At 45.9% G+C, this 26,087-nt stretch overlaps 1 protein-coding gene across 1 annotated transcript in view; it reads left to right on the top strand.

The window, feature by feature from the left end:
• Positions 1-26,087, top strand: part of LOC122940310 (calcium-binding and coiled-coil domain-containing protein 2-like) — a 106,835-nt gene that overhangs the window by 54,830 nt on the left and 25,918 nt on the right. The window contains exons 3-9 of the mRNA XM_044296921.1: positions 6,215-6,293; positions 7,588-7,733; positions 14,024-14,065; positions 22,895-23,053; positions 23,806-23,891; positions 24,755-24,845; positions 25,766-25,830. Coding sequence (XP_044152856.1) covers positions 6,215-6,293; positions 7,588-7,733; positions 14,024-14,065; positions 22,895-23,053; positions 23,806-23,891; positions 24,755-24,845; positions 25,766-25,830 — 668 coding nt within the window. The remainder of the gene's footprint in view (positions 1-6,214; positions 6,294-7,587; positions 7,734-14,023; positions 14,066-22,894; positions 23,054-23,805; positions 23,892-24,754; positions 24,846-25,765; positions 25,831-26,087) is intronic.

The following is a 26,087-nucleotide window of genomic DNA, read 5'->3' as shown; positions in this document are numbered from 1 at the left end:
GGGTACTTTTCGTGGGTTTGGTGTCTGGAAATAATTAAGTTATACAGTGTCTGGACTAATTATCTCCAGGCAGACAAAGGGGGAGACCTGTGAAGGTATGCGTATTGTGTGGCCTGTAATTGTAGCATGTAATTTGTCTATGGGGTATCTTTCGTGGGTTTATTGTCTGGAGATAGTTAATTTATACAGTGTCTGGACTAATTGTCTCCAGGCAAACAAAGGGAGGAACCAAACTGTAACGCATGTACTATTGGTTGTTTCTTGCCTCCCCCGGGGAAGGCCCCCTTCCTTTTCAGGGGGTACAGTATAAATACAAGTTCGGGTCAATAAAAACAGAGTCTTCTTACACCCTTCATCATGTTTCGGCTGTTGTTTGGGTACCTGTGATGTGTGTGGGAGTGATATCGCTGTCAGTTACACCTTGGGAATTTACCAAACCAGCACCGAACGGAGGGCTATACTCACTGTGTGCTTCTCCGTTCGGGTAAACCAGACAAACCAGACGCTACTACTAATGGGATTCGTTACATAGACAAACTAATCGATACAATTCACATCTGAGTCCGACTATTTCCTCAGATAAATTAAGTTCTTTTGACGTGAGATGACGTTAATGATAAAAATGTAGTTCTCCATTATACAATAATACGCAGGTATTATAAAAATACAGAGATTTATTGGTTACAAGATTATAAACATACATAAGTAAATAAACAATGATACATGCAAATGAATATATATAGTGCTAATATAAAACATTACAAGCTTAACAATACATGTGAGTGGAAATAACTTATAACCAAGCTATTATTAGGTTAGGATATCAACATAGGAACATAAGTTATGTATATCACATCTGTTCAGAGAAAAACTCATGATATCAAGATGGGCATGTCTGATCCTAGACATCAATATGGAATGCTAAATACATTCCGCCCCCTTCTAACCAACTACACATCACATGACTTCCAGAATGGGCAAATCCAGGATCTAGGATCTTTGCTAGACTATATCTTAAATGGTAAAGACTTGAAACAATTCCTGTGGGAATCCATCTCTTAGCTTGGCGAAGAATGTTCTATCTATCTACATATATATATATATATATATATATATATATATATATATATATATATACTGTGTGTATATATATATATATATATATATATATATGTATGTATATAAGCAATCATTTAATGTTTTGCTAGATTATGAGTCTTGATTCTTCTGCAGGTAGAATGAAGCCTCACAATATCCTAAGACTACATCTCAATATGGAGATGATCAATTAATTTATTTATTTATTCACCAATCTAGATGGTATAATTTCACCCACATTATAAAATTAGTAAAATGAAATATCATTCTCTGTGTCTCTTACCAAGTCCTAGTAGGAATCTCACTTCTGCTCCCAGGAAAGCTGAGTGGTCCATCATAGCGCATCTCACCATGGCTTTCATCTTGATAGACCCCTCTAGAGAGCTCCCTTGTCTATCTCTCTCTGTGTGTGGTTTATGACCACAAACTTATCAGTTAGACACACCTTCCTAGTTTGGAACTTTCCAATCATTGTCAGATGGGAGTGGCCACTGATTAAAAAAAAAATATTTTTTTTTTTTTTTTTTTATTGACATTATAACCTTACCCAGAATGCACTTTTGCTACTATTGTAATGTCATCTACTCATACCTAGGTGGCACTGTTGTGTAAGCTATTTGCATCATAGTATAAAGGGTTAACTATGTAAGTCTGATTAAAACGTATTCTAAACATTTGACGTTAGAAGCTTTAATTCAAAGCTATAGGGATTAATTCTGACACTTGTAGCAATAAGAGATAGACCTCTAGGCGTCTCTCTGAATTTTTCTCACACTGTTGATCTATGTACCGTAATGATATAAATGGGCCTTGTTTTCTCACAGAGATATAAGTACCTCCTCTGTCATACCAAAGATGTGATTAATTGTTACAAAACACACATCTTTACAGACATTCTTTTAGAGACGAATATTCTAGTGAGAAATATATATAATATACTGGATACATTTTGTCTTCATGACATACAACAATATAATATAAAGCAATATATATATATATAGATGTGTGTATATATATATATATATATATATATATATATATATTTCCTACTGATTGTCTTATGCTAAGGACTAAGACTCATTAAATGAATACATGAATATTATATATTTTGCTTCATTAATAAATGCCTAATTGTATAGGCAATTATCACCAGCTGCATAGAGCTTATCTTTATCTCCCGTCATAAAGGTATAAGTAGACAAGGAGGCCTCTTCTCAGACTGGTACATTCATGAGAAGAATAACACTAAAGAACAGAAACCTTTGTGCGACCTTACTTCGGCCTACTCAAGACATGCAAAATTGTAAATATAGTCGACCATTGCTCTTAAAGGCAATGAACATCCATATTGACTAGAATAATTGGATATCAATGCATATACCTATGAAAAGGCACAACAAGTATTAACTGACTGACACATTTTTGCAGTTAATCTATTATTTTATACATAGAATTACTGTACATTAAAGCCTCCATCTTGTTGAAATGCTGACACATTTTCACTTAATCTGTTAGATTACTGATAGTTGCTGTATGGGCAGTGGCAAAAATGTTGCTGTAGCCGACACAAGTAGCAGCAGAAGGGTTGGTGGTAGCAGTAGCAAGAGGCCAGATCTGCCACTGTCATCCAACGGTCGTGTTTTGACCAATAATCCAGCTGTACTGTAATCGTTTACTCTCTCTTCAACATCATCTCAGGTGACAACAGATACACACCGCCAGGAATGAGTGGGTTCCTTTGACACCATGTTCAGTTGGCTGCTCCTTCTGCTCGCCAAGTAACGTATGCTGAGGGCTCTGCTCCGCTTTTCACCGAGGATGAGGTTTCTGAGGACAGTCAGCAGTTACAGGCTAGAACAGATTTGGAGGAAAGGTTTGCTGCGGACTCCTCTAGGCATGCAACTACCGATGATAACAGTCGGGGTGGGAGCACATGTTGAGAGGTCAGGGACATGCGTAAGAGACAGGTGAAGGTGACATTAGTGAGGGACAAACAGATGTAGATTTAGTCGATCGAACATGGGAGCCAAGTGAAGAGGCGCATCGTCATCATCGGGGCAAGGGTTGAAGCATGCTCATGAGCAGGGTGGAAGCGTGCTTGTGAGATAGCAGGGTGGCAGCGTGTCCGTGAGACAGCAAGGTGGAAGCAGTGGGAGATCAGCTACTCAGGAGACTACCTGTGAGGAACCCACTAGCAGTGCACGGATTCATAAAAGCAGCGGCAGACAGGCATCACGCAGTACTGGAGGGAAAATGCCATACTCGGCAGTGTGGGAATTTTTCAGCAAGTCGCTAGAGGACATTAGCATGGCGGTATGCAGGATATGTGGGCAGAAGCTGAGGCATGGCCATGGTGCCACGATGGCCCTGCGTCAACACTAGAGTTGAGCGAATCAAAGCAACTGAAGTGGAATTCGATCTGAAGTTTAGGAAAAATTTGATTTGCCACAAATTTCCTGTTAACAAATCAGTTTTGCTTAAAATGGCAAATTACTTGTTACAAAGTGAAAGCAAGAAGCCCGGGAACGCAATATTACCCATAATGCTGTGCAGCCAGACAATCCGCTTTTAGCCACCCCCCTGTGATGTCACAGGCCTAATAAAGCCTCATACCTGTGAGCTGAGCATAGGGAGAGACGTGGCAAGTGCTCATGTGCTAGGGACAGTGTTGCTGAAAACTGGTTTAAAAAAGAATATTGGAGAGGGACAGTGCAGGGACAGTGCATGGAGACTGTAGAGAGACTGTAGGGAGACTGCAAGTAGAGTGTAGTGCCGTGTGCATGATGTTTTACTGCACCCACATTAAGAGTTAGGGTCCATTCACACGTCCGTTTTTTCTTTCCTGATCTGTTCCGTTTTTTGCGGAACAGATCAGGGCCAGATCTGGACCCATTCATTTTCAATGGGTCCTGGAAAAAATCGGACAGCACAATGTGTGCTGTCCGTTTCCGTTGTTCCGTTCCGCATGTCCGTTTAAATATAAAACATGTCCTATTCTTTTCCGCAAACTTCGGATCCTGGTACAATACAAAGTCAATGGATCCGCAAAAAACGGAAGACATTCGGATGTCATTCCGTATGTCTTCAGTTTTTTGCGGAATCCGTTCCTGGAAACACATAGCAAATTATTTTTATTTTTATTTTTTTTCAAAGAAATCCAAACAACTTTATTTGATTATTGAAATGTATACATGTTTCCGTTTTTTGCGGATCCGCAAAAAACGGATGACATACGGAAACATCAAAAAACGGACCGAAATTCGGATTATAGAAAAATACTGACGTGTGAATGTAGCCTTAATCCGTTATTTTACTCATACAGTTAGTGGGGGGAATATATTTAAACTGGTGTGAAGGAAAACTGGCTTAGCTGCCCAAATCAACTAATTAGATTCCAATTTTCATTTTGCAGAGCTCCTTTGGAAAAAGAAAGGTGGAATCTGATTGGTTGCTATGGGCAACTAAACCAGTTTTCCTTTACACCACTTTTGATAAATCTCCCCAAGTGTGCCTCAGTATATAAGGCAGGTGTAATATATTGCTGTGTGCAGCACATTCTACTGCACTGACATTTAAAGTTATGGTCCATTCACACGTCCACACTTCGGATCCGGATACGTTCCGCAATTATGCGGAACAAGTGCTGACACATTCATTTTCAATGAAAAGATGCGGACAGCACACAGTGTCCTGTTCGCATCCGCATTTCCGGTACGCAGCTGCGGACAAGAATAGACATTTCCATTGGGGTGCCGGCCCGGTGTTTTGCGGATCCGTAAAATACTGCGGACGTGTGAATGGACTCTTAAGCTGTTCACTCTTTTGGCCCACACCTGGTTTTGGCTCACAATCACTAATGTAAATCACTGATCAAACACTGGCCAAACACTATGTAAAAGCAGACTAGAGGGCGTAGGCGTGTAAGCCTCTTATATCTGGTTTTGGCATTAAGTCAGAATGCCGTCTTGAATGCTGGGAATGCTCTTGTAGTGAATTTTTCTCCTTATTACGATATACAGCGGATATAAAAAGTCTACACACCCCTACTAAAGTGTCAGGTTTTCTGTATTTTTTTATTTATATTTTCTTCCCTCTACCTAAAAGATTTCAGTTTGTTTTCCAATTGAGTGGTACAGTTTATAGGTCACATTAAAGGTGGAAAAAGTTCTGAAATGATTTATCTTTGTCTCATTATTTTACAGCACAGAAACCTGACATTTTAACAGGGGTGTGTAGACTTTTTATATCCACTGTATGTATGTTGTTTCCTCATTCTTTCTAAGCTTGCTTTAGAACTTAAATAGAGCAACAGAAAAAAAAAATCTGGAACTATTCATTATTGGAAGGATCTCTGTCATTGATTCAGATCTGTGGTCAGTAAAGCCACATTCAATACCTGTCAGCCGATCGATTATTCAGCCACCAGCTATCTGACTCCCTCATGACTCTCCCATACATATTTGGTTTGGCTGAACATGTATGTGTATTCAATGGGGAGAGGAGAAAGCCGCTGCCAGACACTTCTGCCGGTGGCTTATCTCCTAAAGGAACAAAAGCATCGTCCCAAAATATTCACTTTGCCCAATCCTCCTATCGGGGGAGAGTCGGGACCTCTTCACACCCATTAGACTGACGTCCGAACATCCTGTTACTGTTGTGTATACGAGTCTTAACATGCCATGTGGCTGTCTATACTAAGTGTTTCTGGTTTTGCAACAAATGGAGAATCACAGGTTTTAGAACACTGCAATAGATGAAAATTTCAGCCATGAAATAAAACGTTGGATTAGCACTAAAGACCACTTTGTAAATCACATATGGCAGAACCTTAGGGAAGAATTCTCCTCTTTCTTGTGCCACGTTCCAATCTTCCAATTTATCAAGAAGATGTACAGGAGAACAATCTCTCATATGTGGTGTGCAAGGGGCCTTACTGGAAGTTGCAGTTAGAGGAAAATCTAACAACCGGTTTACATTTATGCCTTTCTACAATCTTGGCTATTGGATCAGACATCCCATCCCAATCCATAATAAGCATGCCACTCTGTGAATGAATATCTCCCCCCTGTCTGGTCTCATTATGTATGGTTCTAATTTTGTTTGTTTCACTCTGAAGGTTGGATGGAAAACGACCAGAGAATATTTCACCTGGATCTCGGCACGGACCAGCGTGGACGACACTATTCTCTTCACAGGTCAGAGTTGTCTATATACTTACTGTGTCTAAAGCTGGCCTGTCAACCATGACAAAATTCTCAAGAGCATAAAAATAAGTAAATGAATATGGGTATAACATCTAATACTGATATAGTCACTGACACAAAGACTCATGAATCATGCTTTTACATATGACTATTAAGGATTCTGACCAAAATCACATTGGTGGGGGTGTGACTCTCCTGACCATCAGCTTTTTGAATGGAGCTGCACTGCTCAGTGTTTATCTGCACGCCCTCTACATTGTAGTGGCAGTGATGGGTATTACAGCTTCCACTCCCATTCAAGTAAATAGAATGAAAAGCTGTAATTACCCTGCACCACCACTGCAATGTAGACGACATGCAGGTAAACACTGAAGAGGACAAAGTGCTCTTGAGTAAAGTGGCCCTTTCAAACAGCTGATCGGCAGGGTCGGTCAGCGAGTCAGACCCCCACCAATCTCATATGGATAGGATAGGTCATGAGTATTGTGAAACAGGATACCACTTTATATCCGTATTTAGCATTTAGCCCCCACCATGCTATAACGAGTTGCTCATTTTGGAGGAGCGAAGGCGAGTGCTACTCTTTTGTACTCATTGTTAGTCTCCAACAAGGAAACAACATCCTTGTGTTAGAAATCTTTACTTTTCCTAACTGTTAGGGCACTCTCATTCCAATTATTCTTTTCACATTCAGAGCGCTCTGTGGCTTTACTTGCCTGTTTCTGTGGATTTTTTTTTCAAAACACTGCATATCTTTATTTTCTGTGGATCTTGACAACATAGAGGTCTGTGATTAAGCCATAGCACATAAAGAATTTTGGGGTGTACATGATGGTGCAAAAGGTCCCTCTACGATCTAAAATAGAAGCAGATCCATAAATGGCACGTGACACTCCGGTTACAAGACCCATCAGGAGTCATAGTCCAGCAATTCTCTGCTAGTTATTACAAGATTCAGAGGTGGACTATTGTGTCTGCAACTTAGGAAAATAAGACTTGAGAGGGAAAAGATTAACATTGATGTTTACGTCATCTATAGGATTAGTAAATCTACACACATATGGGGTAATTTATCAAACTGGTGTAAAGTAGAACTGGCTTAGTTGCCCATAGCAACTGATCAGTTTTCACCTTTCACTTTCTAATGAAGCTGTGAAAAATGATGGTGGAATCTGATTGGTTGCTATGGGCAACTAAGCCAGTTCTACTTTACACCAGTTTGATAAATGACCTCAATAGTCCAAAAATGAGAAAGAAATAAGATACCTGATTTATCTCTTTCCAGCATACTATCTGCCCAAGGATGATGACTACTACCAGTTCTGTTATGTGGACTATAATGGGGAAGTACGAGGAGCCAGCATACCTGTTCAGTTCTGTCACAACATCCCAGAAGATGAAGATGATGATATCCTGATGGTGACAACTGAGGTCTGATATTATCTATCTATTAAGTATTTCAACATGAACAGTCCATATGAGTGCAATCTGGAGAAAACAAACTGAAGACAGATTATTTGTCATTGTAATTTATAGAAAATTATGCTTTAATGTTCCTTCAAGTTTTGTATTTTTTGGCAAATTGTATTGATGCATTATCCCTAGAATAGACTAGATCAGAGGATGGGCAAACTTCGGCTCTCCAACTGTTGTAAAACTACAAATCCCATCATGCCCTGCTGTAGGCTGATAGATGTAGGCAGACTGGACATACTGGGAGTTGCAGTTTTACAACAGCTGGAGAGCCCCAAGGACCAATCTGATCACCTAAACGAAGGGGCAACAGAACTGCTTTACTTCAGTACTGAACACAGTAATGTACATAAATGTGAAGCTACCCATAGGAAATAGACCCAAGTGGAAAGTGGTCGTCATCTCCAAATGGAATTGCCTTCTGCCGGACATTTGGGGCCTATTATTGGGGCAGAGCCTGGCCAACTAGAGGATTCTCTGGTACTCTAGTATGACCCTCAGCCTTTTTGTTAACTACTGACTGGCTACCAGGATGAAGGTACTGAATTAAAGGAAGCTTAGTGATGTCTACTGACTAGAAAACTCCATAGAGGGGTTACCTAAAGAGATTTTTTTTTTACCTATCCACAGTCTGGACCTCCCCGGAGTCCTCTCTCTGAATAGAGCAGTAGTGCGCATGTCTCTTCACTACTCTATTCATTGCTATAAGGCTGACATAGCACTATAGTAGGTCAGCCCTATAGAAGTGAATAGAGCGCTGGATTGACATACTGTCATGGTCTTACCTTCTTACTGTTCTCCTTCGTTTGACATGTGCTGGCGGCCATCTTGGTTTCTGGGTTTCTTGTAGCCTCCCACCCTGCGGCTTCTCCTTCCCACTGGGAGGAGCTGGATGCCTAGCTCATATATATAGGAGGCCTGTGGCTTCAGTTCCTTGCTTGGTCCTCCTGTGTTCACATGCTTCTAAGACTGCTGCTGCTTCTGGTTCCTGATCCTGGCCTCGTCTGACTACCCCGTTGGTTCCTGATCCTGGCTTCGTCTGACTACCCCGTTGGTTCCTGATCCTGGCTTCGTCTGACTACCCTGCTGGTTCCTGATCCAGGCTTCGTCTGACCACCCTTCTGGTTCCTGACCTCTGTCTACGCAAGACCCTGCTTCGGTTTAGCCATCCGTTTGGACTTTTGCTTACAGCTTGATTTTCAATAAAGCCTTCTTATTCCCACTTATCTCTTGTTGTACGTCTGGTTCATGGTTCCATGACATTAGGACCAAGCCATGAATTTTGACGGTACAGGGCCATCCTCGCTACCTACGCTGGTTGCCAGACTTGATCAGCAGGATCACCTGTTGGGTCGGTTCGCTGTGGCGTTGCAAACCCTGCTTGAACGCACGGCTCATTTTGCTTCCGTTGCCGATGGGTCGGTTGTCGCTCCTGGGCCCGCTCCTACTGCCGCTCCGGTTGTTGCGCCAGAGTCTACCCCGACACCTGTTGCTGCGCCTGCGGTGTCTCGGGGTATGACCGGTTCTGCCCCCCTTCCACAGCGCTTTGGGGGAGAGCCAACTCAGTGCCGAGGTTTCCTTAACCAGGTGGGCATTTATTTCGAGTTGCTGCCACATGCCTTTCCTACTGAGAGATCAAAGGTGGGCTTCTTGATCTCGCTGCTCTCGGACAAGGCCTTGGCCTGGGCCAGCCCTTTATGGGAGAACAACAATCCGGTGGTTGCCGAGTTTTCCGGTTTTGTTGCCTCTCTTCGGAGGGTATTCGATGTGCCGGCTCGTGCTGCCTCTGCTGCGAAGCTCCTTATGTCCATCAGACAGCTGAATACGCCATTGAGTTTCGTACCCTGGCAGCAGAGGTGGGCTGGAATAATGAGGCTCTGGTCGCTGCTTTCTCTCATGGTCTCTCGGATGCCTTGAAGGATGAGGTTGCAGCTAAGGACCTACCAGTGGAGCTCGAGTCTCTTATTTCTTTCCTGATTTTGATTGACACCAGACTCAGGGAGAGACCTTCCTTTAAGGAGAGCCTGCGGAGGTCTTCTAACAGATTGGCGCCTACGTTTGCTGTCCCACCCGTGCCTCCCTCTCCTCCCACGCCTCCTGGGGATAACTTGTCTGGGGGTGAACCCATGCAGCTGGGGTTTGCTCGCCTGTCCGAGGGGGAGAGGGTACTCCGGAGACGCGAGGGCCGATGCATGTACTGTGGTCTCGGTGGGCATTTTCGGTTGGCATGTCCGAACCGTCCGGGAAACGCTCGCACCTGAGATCCTGTCGGGGGCAGATCTTGGGTGGAGTCTCCTCGTCCCCGGTTTCCCGTGTTGACAAACCACTGATCACTGTTGTCCTCTCCTGGGTCGGGGGCTCGGTGACGACCCAGGCGTTGGTGGACTCTGGTGCTGGTGGTTTGTTCATTGATAGTGTGTTCGCTGCCGCCAATTCCATTCCTCTGCAGCCTCGAGGTTCCCCACTGGCTCTTGAGGCGATAGACGGCAGACCCCTTCTGCCGCCACACGTGACTCATGAGACCCTTCCAGTGGGGATAGCCATTGGTGCCGTTCACAGAGAGTCGGTCTGTCTCCAGGTGATTTCGTCTCCACACTACTCGGTGGTCTTGGGGTACCCCTGGCTCCAGAAGCATAATCCGACTTTCGATTGGAGATCGGCCGAGATCCTCTCGTGGTCACCGCAGTGTGGGGCTAGTTGCATCCATGGGCCTGTCAAGTTGCTGTGTACTTCCTCGGACTCTCTGTTGCCTCCTGAATATGAAGAGTACCGGGATGTATTCGATAAGGTGCGCGCGGTTGCCCTACCTCCGCACCGCCCATACGATTGTGCCATAGAGTTACAATCTGGTGCCGTTCCTCCTCGTGGCAAAGTCTATCCACTGTCGGTAGCGGAGAATGAGGCCATGGAGGAGTACGTGAGGGAGGCGCTTTCACGCGGACACATTCGCAAATCCTCGTCCCCGGCAGGGGCTGGATTTTTCTTTGTGAAAAAGAAGGGCGGTGAGTTGAGGCCTTGCATCGATTACAGGGGTCTCAATCGCATCACGATCAAGAACGCTTACCCGATACCCTTGATTTCCGAGCTGTTCGATCGCCTCAAAGGGGCCACGGTCTTTACCAAACTCGACCTGAGGGCGGCATATAACCTGGTAAGGATCAAGGCGGGCGATGAGTGGAAGACCGCGTTTAACACCAGGACCGGTCATTATGAATCCTTGGTTATGCCCTTTGGGTTGTGCAATGCGCCCGCAGTCTTCCAGGAATTCATCAACGATGTTTTCCGTGACCTGTTGCAGCAGTGTGTGGTGGTCTATTTGGATGACATCTTTGTATATTCTGAATCCATGGAGGCCCACATTATGGATGTCAGACGAGTGTTGCAACGGTTACGAGAGAACAGGCTGTTCGGTAAGCTTGAGAAATGCGAATTTCACCGATCCCAGGTAACCTTCTTAGGTTACATCATTTCCGCTGAGGGGTTCTCCATGGATCCTGAGAAGGTTTCGGCTGTCTTACAGTGGCCCCAGCCCAGTGGTCTCCGTGCCCTGCAGCGCTTTTTGGGCTTCGCCAATTATTATCGGAAGTTCATCAGGGACTTTTCTATGCTAGCCAAGCCTCTCACGGATCTGACCAGGAAGGGCAGTAATTTCCAGGTCTGGCCGCTCGAGGCCATCCGAGCTTTTGAGGCTCTAAAGTCCGCCTTTGTGTCGGCTCCGATTCTGTCGCATCCCAACCCTGGGTTGCCCTTTGTCCTCGAGGTGGACGCGTCTGAGACGGGAGTAGGCGCCCTTCTGTCTCAGCGTAGAACACCAGAGGGTCCTCTGCTTCCTTGTGGGTTTTACTCCCGGAAACTGTCTTCCGCGGAGTGCAACTATCAGATTGGTGACAGGGAGTTATTGGCCATCGTGCAGGTCCTTAAAGAATGGAGGCACTTGCTCGAGGGTTCGGTGGTTCCGGTTCTCATCCTGACGGACCACAAGAATCTGACCTACCTTTCTGAGGCCAAGAGATTGACACCACGTCAGGCCAGATGGGCTCTGTTCTTGTCACGTTTTAATTACGTGGTCTCCTACCTACCCGGTTCCAAGAACATCAGAGCGGATGCCTTATCACGGCAGTACTCCGAGCTGTCCGGGGAGGAGTCGATTCCGACTTCGGTCATACCTCCGAATCAGATCCTGGCCGCCATTCGCACCAGCCTGACCTCTCCCCTGGGTGAGCAGATTTTGGCGGCTCAATCTGGTGCTCCCTCTGGGAGACCCAACGGCAGGTGTTTTGTGCCTGAGGAGTTGCGCACTCGGTTGTTGCGAACCTACCATAACTCCAAGGCCGCGGGGCATCCTGGAAAGAATCAGCTGTCCTGGGCTGTTTCACGTCTGTTCTGGTGGCCTTCTCTACGTTCCGACATCGCCGCATATGTAGCGGCATGCTCCGTTTGTGCCCAGAGTAAGTCCCCTCGGCACCTTCCGTTGGGCCTTTTGCAACCCATAGCCACCGGGGAGCGCCCATGGTCACACCTGGGCATGGATTTCATTGTGGACCTCCCTGCATCCCGAGGCCATACGGTCATTCTCATGATTGTGGATCGGTTTTCCAAAATGTGCCACTGTGTTCCTCTCAAGAAGTTACCTTCTGCACAAGAGTTGGCCACGATTTTCGCCAGGGAGGTCTTCCGGTTGCACGGTTTGCCCAAGGAGATTGTGTCGGATCGGGGGAGTCAGTTTGTGTCCAGGTTCTGGCGCGCCTTTTGCTCCCAGTTGGGGATTCATCTCTCTTTCTCCTCGGCCTACCACCCTCAGTCCAATGGGGCCGCAGAACGATCCAATCAGGCCTTGGAGCAATTCCTTCGTTGCTATGTCTCCGATCACCAAGACAATTGGGTTGACCTCCTGCCTTGGGCTGAGTTTGCCAGGAACACGGCGGTGAACTCTTCCTCTGGGACGTCTCCCTTCATGGCCAATTATGGGTTCCAACCTGCCGTGTTACCGGAGGCATTCTCTCCCCAGGATATTCCGGCTGTGGAGGATCACCTTTCCGTCCTACGTGCTTCTTGGGTACAGATCCAGAGGTCCCTTGAGGTCTCTGCGCAGCGCCAGAGACTCCAGGCTGATCGCAGACGAGCGCCCGCTCCTTCCTACCAGGTCGGAGACCGTGTATGGTTGTCCACCCGCAACCTCAACCTTCGAGTGCCCACTCCCAAGCTGGCGCCTCGCTTTGTTGGTCCCTTCCGAGTGCTTCGCAGGGTAAACCCGGTAGCCTATGCCCTTGCGCTTCCTCCTGGCATGCGGATCTCCAACGTGTTTCATGTCTCCCTGTTGAAGCCATTGGTGTGTAATCGTTTCACTTCCTCGGTTCCTCGGCCCCGTCCGGTCCAAGTGGGCAATCGTGAGGAATATGAGGTGAGCAATATCCTGGACTCACGCCTGGTCCGCGGTCGGTTGCAGTTTTTGGTCCATTGGCGTGGTTATGGTCCAGAGGAGCGTTCCTGGGTTCCCTCCGCAGATGTCCATGCTCCTGCTTTGCTCCGAGCCTTCCACGCACGCTTCCCTCAGAAACCGTTCCTTACTCCGCGGAGGAGGGGCCCTTGAGGGGGAGGTACTGTCATGGTCTTACCTTCTTACTGTTCTCCTTCGTTTGACATGTGCTGGCGGCCATCTTGGTTTCTGGGTTTCTTGTAGCCTCCCACCCTGCGGCTTCTCCTTCCCACTGGGAGGAGCTGGATGCCTAGCTCATATATATAGGAGGCCTGTGGCTTCAGTTCCTTGCTTGGTCCTCCTGTGTTCACATGCTTCTAAGACTGCTGCTGCTTCTGGTTCCTGATCCTGGCCTCGTCTGACTACCCCGTTGGTTCCTGATCCTGGCTTCGTCTGACTACCCCGTTGGTTCCTGATCCTGGCTTCGTCTGACTACCCTGCTGGTTCCTGATCCAGGCTTCGTCTGACCACCCTTCTGGTTCCTGACCTCTGTCTACGCAAGACCCTGCTTCGGTTTAGCCATCCGTTTGGACTTTTGCTTACAGCTTGATTTTCAATAAAGCCTTCTTATTCCCACTTATCTCTTGTTGTACGTCTGGTTCATGGTTCCATGACACATACGTACTACCAAACTCATAATCATAAATTTTTTATTAAATCTCCATTTGTTGAGTTGTGAAGGGTGAGCAGTTCTTTTACATAGTCATATGGATTGATTTGTCTGTAATACCATGTATTTATGACCTTCTGCATTTTTCTTCAATTCTATTAGATGGAGATGATGAGGACAAATCAAGAGAATGCGGAACTAAAGGTAAAATACTTTTGTTGTAAATGGAAAGAATCACATCCTCATCGATGTGTAATTTGGTATTAATACAGTATGTTTATTAATGTTAATGTCTATGAGGAGCTCTTGACTTATTAAGAGACCATATGTGTCACGGCTCTCATGGTCTGGTGGTAGTGGACCGTGACACTTTTGCTGTGCATGCCTGTTGCTGGTGGCAACGTGTTGTTAGTAGTGTTGATAGAGCACCATCAGAAATTGATGGAAACACCACCAAAATGGTTCGGGAACAGCATGGGAAGGATGTCTGGGTGCATCTGAACAATGTTGTCTGAGTAGTACACCACTTTTACAGACTGACAATAATACGCACAAAACCATAAAACATAAACATAAAATTGATTTTAGAGGAAAAATTGTTAGGAAACATTCTTTCCTGTATATTTACTTGTATATAAAGTGCAAGTTCTGGCAAAAATTACAAGGAAGAGGCACTCCGATACAACCTGATTTTTACATAAAGGAGGGCCTCATTCACATTGTGGTACAATTGTTCAGGTAGTGGGACTCCTACACTCATGCACTAAGTGAAAGTGCTGCAAAAAATTACAAGGAACCGGCACTACAATACACCCTTTGTTACACATAAAGGAAGGCATCATACACAGCCTTGAAAAATTATGATTGATGGCCTGCTGGTGACTCTCAAAAACATTTGGAGCAAGGGCCTGCTGATCTGACCATCTAAAATATTATGGGCAAGGGCCTGCTGACGCTTTGGTGACTCTAGATAGACTGGGCCCGATCGCGCGTCCCTGTGACGGCGACGATCCATTGGGATGTCTGCCCTATCAACTAGAGCGAACCATGGTGACCATGGGTGACGGGGAATCAGGGTTTGATTCCGGAGAGGGAGCCTGAGAAACAGCTACGGCTACCACTTCCAAGCAAGGCAGCATGCGAGCAAATTACCTATTAGGTATAATTAGGTGAAGGCCTGCAGGTGAGCTAACCCTGTAAAAGATTGTAGGTGAGGGCCTGCTGGTGAGCTGACCCTCTAAAAGATTGTAGGTGAGTGCCTGCAGGTGAGCTGACCCTCTAAAACATTATATGCGAGGGCATGCTGCTGAGCTGACCCTCTAAAACATTATGAATGAGGGCCTGCTGCTGAGCTGACCATTTTAAAAATTATGGGAGAGTGTCTGCTGTTTAGCTAACCATTGAAAAATGTACAGTGTTCAAAGCAGGCCGGGTTGCTTGAATACTTCAGCTAAAAATAATGGAATAGGACTCCGGTTCTATTTTGTTGGTTTTCAGAACTGGGGCCATGATTAAGGCCTCTTTCACACTTGCGTTGTCCGGATCCGGCGTGTACTCCACTTGCCGGAATTACACGCCGGATCCGGAAAAACGCAAGAAAAAACGCAAGTGTACTGAAAGCATTTGAAGACTGATCCGTCTTCAAAATGCGTTCAGTGTTACTATGGCACCCAGGACGCTATTAAAGTCCTGGTTGCCATAGTAGGAGCAGGGAGCGGGGGAGCGGTATACTTACAGTCCGTGCGGCTCCCGGGGCGCTCCAGAGTGACGTCAGGGCGCCCCATGCGCATGGATGACGTGCCATGCGATCACGTGATCCATGCGCTTGGGGCGCCCTGACGTTTAGCTTAAGGCCGGATCCGGATCAATGCCTTTCAATAGGCATTAATTCCGGATCCGGCCTTGCGGCAAGTCTTCAGGATCTTTGGCCGGAGCAAAAAGTGCAGCATGCTGCAGTATTTTCTCCGGCCAAAAAACGTTCCGTTCCGGAACTGAAGACATCCTGATGCATCCTGAACAGATTTCACTCCATTTAGAATGCATTAGGATAAAACTGATCAGGATTCTTCCGGCATAGAGCCCCGACGACGGAACTCTATGCCCGAAGAAAAGAACGCAAGTGTGAAAGAGCCCTAAGAGGGACGGCCGGGGGCATCCGTATTGCGCCGCTAGAGGTGAAATTCTTGGACTGGCGCAAAGCGAACCAAAGCGAAAGCATTTGACAAGAATGTGTTCATTAATTAAAAATGAAAGTCGGAGGTTTGAAGACGATCAGATATCGTCGTAGTTTTGACCATAAACGATGACGACCGGCGATCCGGTGGTATTATTCCCATGACCCGCCGAGCAGCTTCCGGGAAACCAAAGTCTTTGGGTTCTGGGGGGGAGTATGGTTGCAGAGCTGAAACTTAAAGGAATTGACAGAAGGGCACCACCAGGAGTGGAGCCTGCGGCTTAATTTGACTCAACACGGGAAACCTCACCCGGCCCGGACACGGAAAGGATTGACAGATTGATAGCTCTTTCTCGATTCTGTGGGTGGTGGTGCATTGACGTCCTTAGTTGGTGGAGCGATTTGTCTGGTTAATTCCGATAACGAACGAGACTCCTCCGTGATAACTAGTTACGAAACCCCTGGTGGTGAGGATTGTGTTGACCAGACTCTTTGATAGTGAGACTGGACTTGTAGGTGAGTGCCTGCTGGTGAGCTGACCCTCTAAAACTTTATATGCGAGGGCCTGAAGGTAAGCTGACCCTGTAAAAGATTGTAGGTGAGGACCTGCTGGTGAGCTGACTCTCTAAAAAAATGATATGTGAGGGTCTGCTGGTTATCTGACCCTGTAAAACATTATATGCGAGGGCCTGCTGGTGAGCTGACCCTCTAAAAAATTATATGCAAGGGCCTGCTGGTGAGCTGACTCTGTAAAACATTGTAGGCGAGGGCCTGCTGGTGAGCTGACCCTCCAAAAAATTATATACGAGGGCCTGCAGCTGAGCTGACCCTGTAAAACATTACATGCGAAGGGCATATATGCGAGGGCATTATCTGCGACAAATAAACATGTTGATATGATGGAAGAGGAGAACGAGGATGAGAAAAGGAAGATTCAACCATATACCCTTGTTTGCAGTGGAAGAGGTGCATGGGAATACAGTGTATTCAGTACATTATAAACAACACATTTAAAGTGGCTTTATGTTCATCAGCTTTCCTCTGGTGTAGTCGCGAAGTCATGGTCAATCCAGGCCTTGTTCATTTTTATGTGAGTCAACCTGTCAGCATTTTCAGTTGACAGGCGGATACGCCTATCAGTTATTATGCCACCAGCAGCACTAAATACCCGCTCAGACAAAACGCTGGCCAGCACCTCCAAGGCGTAGAGCGCCAGTTCGTGCCACGTGTCCAGCTTGGACACCCAGTAGTTGTAAGGCACTGAGGGATCATTGAGGACGCTGACACGGTCTGCTATGTACTTCTTCACTATCTTCCAAAATGTTTCCCTCCTTGTGACACTAGGCCACGCATCAGGGTGAGGGTGCTAGCGGGGTGTCATGAAACTGTCCCAGGCTTTGGAGAATGTTGCCCTGCCTCTGTTGAAACTGCTGTGTGTTCCCCTTGTCTCCCCTCCTCGGTTGGAATGAGAGATGAGAAGTTCTCTTTGTAGCGGGGGTCGAAAAGGGTGAACAACCAGTAAAACGTGTTGTCTAAAATGCATATAACGCGCGGATCGCAGGAAAGGCAGCGCAACGTGAAGTCAGCCATGAGTGCCAGAGTACCAACAGGCAAGACTACGCTGTCGTCATCAGGAGGATCACTCTCAATCTCCTCATCCTCCTCTTCTGCCCACCCACGTTGAACAGATGGAATTTAACTTCCATGGGTACTACCGTCTGTAGCGGAGGCAACCGTCTTTTGCTCCTCCTCCTCCTCTTCATCGACCAATTCGCTGAGAAGACGAACTAAGGGTGGTCTGGCTATCAGCCTGTGTAATGTTTTCCCCCATTTCCACCTCTTCCATATGCAAAGCGTCGTCCTTAATTGTGAGCAGCGAGCGTTTGAATAGATGGTTACGCTGATAATAGCGTTATCGCCGCTCACCATCTGATTCCTTAAAGTTTCTTAAAACCTCAAAGAGGTCAGACATCCATGCCCACTCGTCGCTTGTGAATAGCGGAAGCTGACTGGAAAGTCGACGACCATGTTGCAGCTGGTATTCCACTACTGCCCTCTGCTGTTCACAAAGCCTGGCCAACATGTGGAATGTCGAGTTCCAGCACGTGCTCACGTCGCACAACAGCCGTTGAGCTGGCAATTTCAAGCGCTTCTGCAGCGTTGATAGACCGGCTGAAGCTGTCGATGACTTGCGGAAATGTGCACACACGCTGCGCACCTTCACCAGTAGCTCAGGCAAATTGGGGTAGGTTTTGAGAAACCGCTGAACCACTAAGTTTAAGACGTGGGCTAGGCATGGGATGTGTGTGAGCTTGCCGAGCTCCAAAGCCGCCACCAAGTTACGGCCATTATCAGACACAACCATGCCTGGTTCTAGGTTGAGTGGCGAGAGCCACAGCTCAGTCTGGTCCCTTATCCCCTGCCACAGCTCTGCAGCGGTGTGCTGTTTGTCCCCTAAGCATATCAGCTTCAGCACGGCCTGTTGCCGCTTCCCCACTGCAGTGCTACACTGCTTCCAGCTACCAACTGATGACTGACTGGTGCTGCATGCGGATAATTCGGAGGTGGAAGTGGAGGAAGAGGCGGAAGAGGAGAAGTGGGGGTTGGAGCCACTAACGTAGGTGCTGGCGGAAACCCTGATCGAAGTAGGGCCCACAATCCTTGGCATCGGTAGCACCTGTGCCATCCCAGGGTACGACTTGCTCCAAGCCTCCACAACATTCTCCCAGTGTGCCGTCAGGGAAATGTAGCGTCCCTGGCCGAATGCACTTGTCCATGTGTCCGTGGTTAAATGGACCTTCCCAGTAACTGCGTTGGTCAGGGTACGTGTGATGTTACGGGACACATGTTGGTGTAAGGCGGGCACGGCACACCTTGAAAAATAGTGGCGGCTGGGGACTGCGTGACTCGGGACAACCGCCACCAGGAGGCTGCGGAAGGCCTCAGTGTCCACAAGCCTAAATGGCAACATTTCCAGGGCCACTAATTTGGAAAGCTGCACATTTAGTGCTATGGCCTGTGGGTGGGTGGCTGGGTATTTGCGCTTGCGTTCAAATGCCTGGGGTAAGGACATTTGTACGCTGCGCTGGGACACAGAAGTGGATGTGGTCACTGATGGTGCTTGCAAAGGTCCTGGGTAACAGTTGCGGACCTGTTTGGTGTGGCCCGCCTTCTCCCTTTTGCCACCCAACTGCCTCTCCCAGCCTGTTGCGATGCAGCAGATTCCACCTCCTCTGTACTGCTGTCCTCGCTCGGCTTTCCACCTTCCCAGGTTGGGTCACTGACTTCATTGTCCACCACTTCCTAACTCTGCTCATCCTCCTGAATTTTTGACCTAACCACTACCTAAGTGATTGACAACTGTGTCTCATCCTTTTCCTCAACCTCATGAAACAGTAATTGCCGTTGAGTTATTGGCAACTGTGTCTCATCATCATTCACCTCATTAAACAGTAATTGCCGTTCCCCACAGTCATCTTCTTGTGATTGTGGATGCTCAAGAGTTTGGGAATCAGGGAACAAGATCTGTCCCTCTTCAAGCGTGCTTGGCGAGAGGGCCAAATCAAGGAATGGCGCTGAAAAGAGCTCCTCGGAATATCCGAGTGTGGGATCACTTGTTTTCCCAGACTCTCCATGGTGGGAGGAAGGAGGATCAGGGTGAGGATTGGGTTGAGCAGACTCTCGGCTACTGAGACTGGACTTGGTGGAAGACAGGGTGGTGCTTAACCGACTAGAAGCATTATCTGCTGCAATCCAACCGACCACCTGGTCGCACTGGTCTAACTTCAAGAGTGGTGTCCTGCACCGCACTGCAAACTGGGACATGAAGCTAGGTATCGTGGATGATTGTTTTTATTGTGCCCTGGCAGCAGGCACAGTTTCACCGCACCCAGGGCCACGGCCTCTGCGTGCTCCATCATGGCCACTGCCCCTTCCCTTACTGCTCGCCTTCTTCATATTAAATGTTATATATGATTGAAAGTCTGTCACACGTACAGTAGTGTAGGATTTGGAAGTGTATGCGCAAACAAATTTCAAAATATGTTTGGGATGTGTATATGTCACATAGGAGATAAGCCACAGATCATGTTGATGCTGTCACCAGCGGCTAATGAAAAATGACAGGGAATGTCACAGGTATTTGGGATGAGGAAACGTTATACAGGAGAGGTACCACCGGTAATGTCACTGTACGCAGCGTCTACGCAAAAAAGTACACTGTATGTCACAGATAAATTTTTGAAGCGCACACGTTACACTGGAGATGTGGCCCTGGTAATGTCACTGTCAGAAGCGGACACCGTCTATTGAAAAAGTACACTGTATGTCACAGATAAAATTTAGAAGCGCACACGTTACACTGCAGATGTGGCGCTGGTAATGTCACTGTCCGCAGCAGACACCGTCTACGGAAAAACTACACTGTATGTCACAGATACATTTTTGAAGCGCACACGTTACACTACAGATGTGACGCTGGTAATGTCACTGTCCGCAGCAGATACCGTCTACGGAAAAAGTACACTGTATGTCACGAATGCATTTTTTAAGCGCACACGTTACACTGCAGATGTGGCCCTGGTAATGTCGCTGTCCGCAGCGGACACCGTCTATTGAAAAAGTACACTGTATGTCACAGATATTTTTTGGATGCGCACACTTTACACAGGACATGTGGCGCAGCTAATGTCACTGTCCGCAGCGGACACCGTCTACTGAAAAAGTAAACTGGATGTCAGATATTTTTGGGATGCGCACACTTTACACAGGAGATGTGGCGCAGCTAATGTCACTGTCCACAGCGGACACCGTCTACTGAAAAAGTAAACTGGATGTCAGATATTTTTTGGATGCGCAGACTTTACACAGGAGATGTGGGCAGCTAATGTCACTGTCTGCAGCGGCCTAACTATTGTACGCTATTGAGCGCAGGATTTGCTAAAAATAGATATTGCTGCCACACACAATAGTCCTTAGAAGGACTTTTGAGTCTGTAAAGTTTTAGCTATTTAGCGCAGATTGCGCAAAAAATATAGATTGCTGCTGCCACACACAATAGTCCTTAAAAGGACTTTTGGGTCTCTGAAAAGTTTTGGTGGTAATAATATTCTTAAATCACACCCTACACTGTCTGTCCCTTCCTCAGCACAGCTCTCCCTGACTAAGAATGAGGCGTACATGCGTCATTGGGTGCTATATAGCACCCGATGACGCGTTCCTGCCAGCCAATTAAATCACTCTAATGCCATCAGCCAACATGGCTACGGCATTACAGTGAGGGCAGTACTTACTTGCACGTTTATTGGCTGCGTAGCAGCCAAGAAACGTGTGGGGCGGAGACTCGAGCATTGCGCTCGAGCACATGCGGTATTCCGCTAAATATCGCCATGTGCCGAGCATCGAGATGCTCGAGCCGAAAAGGTGTTCAGCCGAGCATGCTCGATCATCACTAGTTGTTAGCATTATTTTACAATTCCCCTTTAAGGCTGGTGTTCCTTCCCATTTTTGGTGTATTTAGGGTTAAAGGAGTGTGCAAGGTGGAGCTGGGTGTGGCCTCTTGGCTCTTCTTTTACTGGAGTTGTGTGCCTGAGGTTAGTTGTATGTCTCCCTTTGTATGAGTAGGAGCTTTGCTCCTCTCTGAATCTGTCACCTGTCCGTAAGGGCCTCCTTGTGGAACAAGACGGTCTTTGGCAATGTCCTCCTGATGTTTCCCCGTGTTCCCTTACCCTTCCTCACCTGTTTATGATGTTTGGTGTGGGTTTATGTACAGGGTATTTGATGTATGTCATTTCATGTTCCTTGTCTGGTCTATTTGGTGTTTGTAGTCCAGCATGGTTGTTTGACATTTCCCCTGTCTGTTTGTGCCTGCGAAAGTGGGCTCCATGGTTTCCCGGAGGGGTGAACCACAAATCAGCAAGCTATAGTTGTTCCACCCAGTCATTGTGGCAGGTAAGTGATGGTTGTTCCAGTGCGTGTCGTTTGCGCTGGGCCCTTACCTGCTGTTATGTGTTTATGCTTGCTCTCTGCTCCTTCATTGTTGCTAGGCATGTGGGAGACTCTGGTTCTTCTGTGTCTTGGATGAACAGGTCGTCTCCTAGCCCGACATTATTACCAGGGATCTCTAGGGTTAGTAGGGCCTGAGGTTATGGGTATGAGCCCTCCCACCATCAGGGTTGGCTCATACAGTCAGGAGGTCAGGGATTGTATTTAGGGATGCATAGGAGGTGACCTGCTCCCTTATCCCGGTCCCTGGTCTAGTTGCTACCCCGCCTGCTCCTCACTGTTTCCCCCACTCCCCAGCGTGACAATATGAGATCAAAGTGGGTCCACAGATCTTTTCAGATATGGGTTCATTTCTGAGCTTTGTCTATGTGCGCCCAATGGGGGCCTATCATCTGCCAAAACCTGAAACTGCCAACTTGCCTGACTGTTCAATTCATCCCTGTATATATAATGTGCCATGGGCAAACCTAGTTGTAAATACATTTCTACATACCATTCGTAGATAATAGGTACGAATATCAGAAATTGAGATATTGAATATAGGTTCAATGTTGCACCATCTTATGAATGTAGTCCATGCTAAACCAGTCCATCTCTAGTCCTAGCTAAACCAACCTGTCCTGTCCTCTGGAAGAAATTCCACACGTAAGCACCACACAGAGAGCATTACATGGGCCCACATTACAGAACCCATAGGCTCTCTGTGCCCATGTATGCTGTGAGGATGGGCCATGTTAATCTTTAGTTGAAGCTACAGCAGACCAGTTACAGTTTGTCTCAGGTACCGTTTAGATCCAGATTAATAAAGTTACGCTGTCCACTAGAACCTTGAAAATACTTTGCAATGTTCCTTGCAGAAAGTAGTGGAGAAGCTGACAGAGGAGAATACACAACTGCAAGAAAAAGTATCCTCACTTCAAAATGAAACCCAGACCCAGGCTGAGAGGATCCAGAACCTTCAAGATGAGCTACTGAGTTCTACAGAGAAGACACAGAGGCTGGAAACAGAGAATATGGTAACTTTCCATGGGGCAGGATAACAAATATCAATACCTAAAACTGATAGATTGTGATAGAGTTGTCCAGTCTCAACAATCCATTTTTATTAGATAAGTGAATCATGCAGTGTCTTGCTGCTGGGACTCCCAGCAATCAGCTGTAATATGTGGAGGAACTTGGCAGCAAGTGTTCAATTCATCTGTAGCACCTCCACGGGTAAAATGAAGAATTACAATAGGCTGTCCATGTAATGCACAGACTTGGCAAGTTCTCCAGAGAACTTGGGTTACTGAACAATAAAGATTTAGGGGTACATTTATTAAAGCTCCATCGCTGGTGGTGGATTGCTGAAGTTATGAGGAGGTGCAGGGCTCTTTATAACTTCGGCGTATCCACCGTTGCTTCTAAATGTAAGACAGCTTCGGAGCAGTCTTTCATTTAGACCATTTTCTACACCTGAAACAGAAGTAGTAAATGGTAAATGAGACTTTTTTTTAGAACTGGTGTGAGCAACGACAAGTCACAGATTGCAGCGCAATCTGCGCCCGAAATACAAATAGGCATATATCAGCTTGATAAATGACCCCCTTAACCTTTTATATTACACCTACTCTCTCCATATTGTAACAATGGCCGTTTGGAATCTTGTGGGTCTATTGGTGGCTGTATGCAGTTTTGGATCAGTTTGTGAACAAATATCAATTTGAGATCTTCATGGATAGAATTCTTCTACCTTTTAAAAAAAATAAAATTGTGTTCTACACTGAAGGAGCGGACAGTCCACACCAAGAATCTTGAGGAAGAAACCGAGATAATGAAGAAGACCATCCAGTCACTGAACACTGACCTGCAAATGTAAGTTTATACTGATTGTCACTTAGAAATTCAGTGTGTAGACACACATAGAATGACAGGCATCACTAATATATTAAAGAAAAAAATATCTTTGTACCATGTTAAATAAATTGAAAAAACTGAGCATTCTCAGTCGTTTTTACCTTTCAATGGCTAACTGAAAAGATGATGACAAATAGTAAGCTTTCAAGACTACTCAGGTCTCTTCATTGTGTCTTAAAAGCTTACTATTTGTCATCATCTTTTTCATTTAGCCATTAAAAGGTATCACTGACAGAATATTATTTTGTAAGTTTTAATGGAGACTGGTATATAAAGACAGGGGTAACATAGTAACATAGTACATAAGGCCGAAAAAAGACAATTGTCCATCCAGTTCGGCCTGTCACCCTGCAAGTTGATCCAGAGGAAGGCAAAAAAAAAAAACTGAGGTAGAAGCCAATTTTCCCCCCTTTAGGGGAATAAAAAATTCCTTCCCGACTCCAATCAGGCAATCAGAATAACTCCCTGGATCAACGACCCCTCTCTAGTAGCTATAGCCTGTAATATTATTACACTCCAGAAATACATCCAGGCCCCTCTTGAATTCCTTTATTGTACTCACCATCACCCCCTCCTCAGGGTAGATTTATCAAAACTGGTGCAAAGGAAATCTGGCTTAGTTGCCAATAGCAACTAATCAGATTCCACCTTTCATTTTTCAACTCTGAAAGATAAAAGGTGGAATCTGTTTTTCTGTAAGTCAGTTTTCCTTTACACCAGTTCTGATAAATCTCCCCAACATGGTGTGAGTTATATCACACGTTACAGGAGATGTACTTGTTGTAGTCTCAATCAATACACAATATTATCCGTGTTTACAGGCAAAGGAGCCATGAGGAGACATTGCTCTCAGAAATGAAGGAGATGGAGAGATCAAATGATATCTTCCAGGAACAAAAGAAGCACTTTGAGGTCAGAGCAAACAATACATATATATCTAAAGTATTTCACGTGTACAACTTGTATATAGTCACTTGCAGTAATGGACATTTCATGGTGTAAGCGTTGGAGTTCTCCTAATGGTGGTAGTTTTAGCAGAATGGAGACTGTGCCATATTTGATGCTGGCTCTGGAGGTTGATAAAGGGGTACTCTAGTTTCATTATATAGTGAAATGTCATGCAGTGTTTTGTGTATCAACTACTCCTAGTTTCAAACATATCTGCTTGCTGTCAGTAAATGGTAGCATTTATTATTTACTACTTGATGATCTTATGGGTGCAGAGCTAGTCAAAGGGGTTGTTTAGAAGCAGACAACCCCTATGGGCCTAACGTGTGTCCTATAAGAAAAAATAAAATCACTCACCTGTGCGTAGTCCTGACGTACCCTATATGGGTGCTTCCATTCTCTGCAGGACCAGGAAGTGGCTGGGTCCCACTGGTTCAAGCAGATGTGACCGCTAAGACCTATTATTGGTCACAGGACCAAACCACTTTCAGTCCTATGGGGACCAGAAGTGGCAGTCAACAGGACAGCGGTGTGGGTACAGTGGGACTGTGGACAGGTATGTGGACAGGTATGCCTATGCCTATGGTACAAGTTAGGACCATAGGCATTGACAGCTCCTAGGCTACAGTAGAGTCCATGCATCTATGTGGGCATCACATGCCCCAGTATATTCATTCTGTGGAAGTAAACAACATTGGTTTCAATTTACTTACAAAAAGCACAGATTTTGAGAAGCTAAGTTTTCATTACACAATCAATGAGCTTTATTTTCTGATGAAAAAACATCTGTATGTAAAGTCTCCCATCCTGATAACGGTCCTAATAACCTCTTTCTGTAACTCACTGCATGACTTCCAGTTACTAATCATGTCTTTTATTTACAGGATCTGCAAATCCGCATGAAGGCCATCGAGGAGGAAAAAGAGATGCTGGAGTCAGAGCTGAAACTGTATGTGTATACTTGATGTACTCATTGCTATCATGTCTCTAATTTTTGCCAATGGCGTCTATGTTCATACTATTCTGGATCCTGATCATTTGTTTGAAAACAGACAGCACAGCTTTATTATGCATGATTGCCATATTATTATAATGGAAGTAAAACGCGTAAAAGTATTGTCAGCATCTCAGTAGGTAGTAATCTATTATCCCCAGGATATTCCCCTCAGATTCCATTTTATAATATTTCAGTTATCCAGGGGTCAC

The sequence above is a fragment of the Bufo gargarizans genome, chromosome 6, assembly GCF_014858855.1.
Source record: "Bufo gargarizans isolate SCDJY-AF-19 chromosome 6, ASM1485885v1, whole genome shotgun sequence".
NCBI classification, from domain to species: Eukaryota; Metazoa; Chordata; class Amphibia; order Anura; family Bufonidae; genus Bufo; species Bufo gargarizans.
Note: the sequence above shows the minus strand (reverse complement) of the source record. Positions and strands in the feature narration are given on the sequence as shown.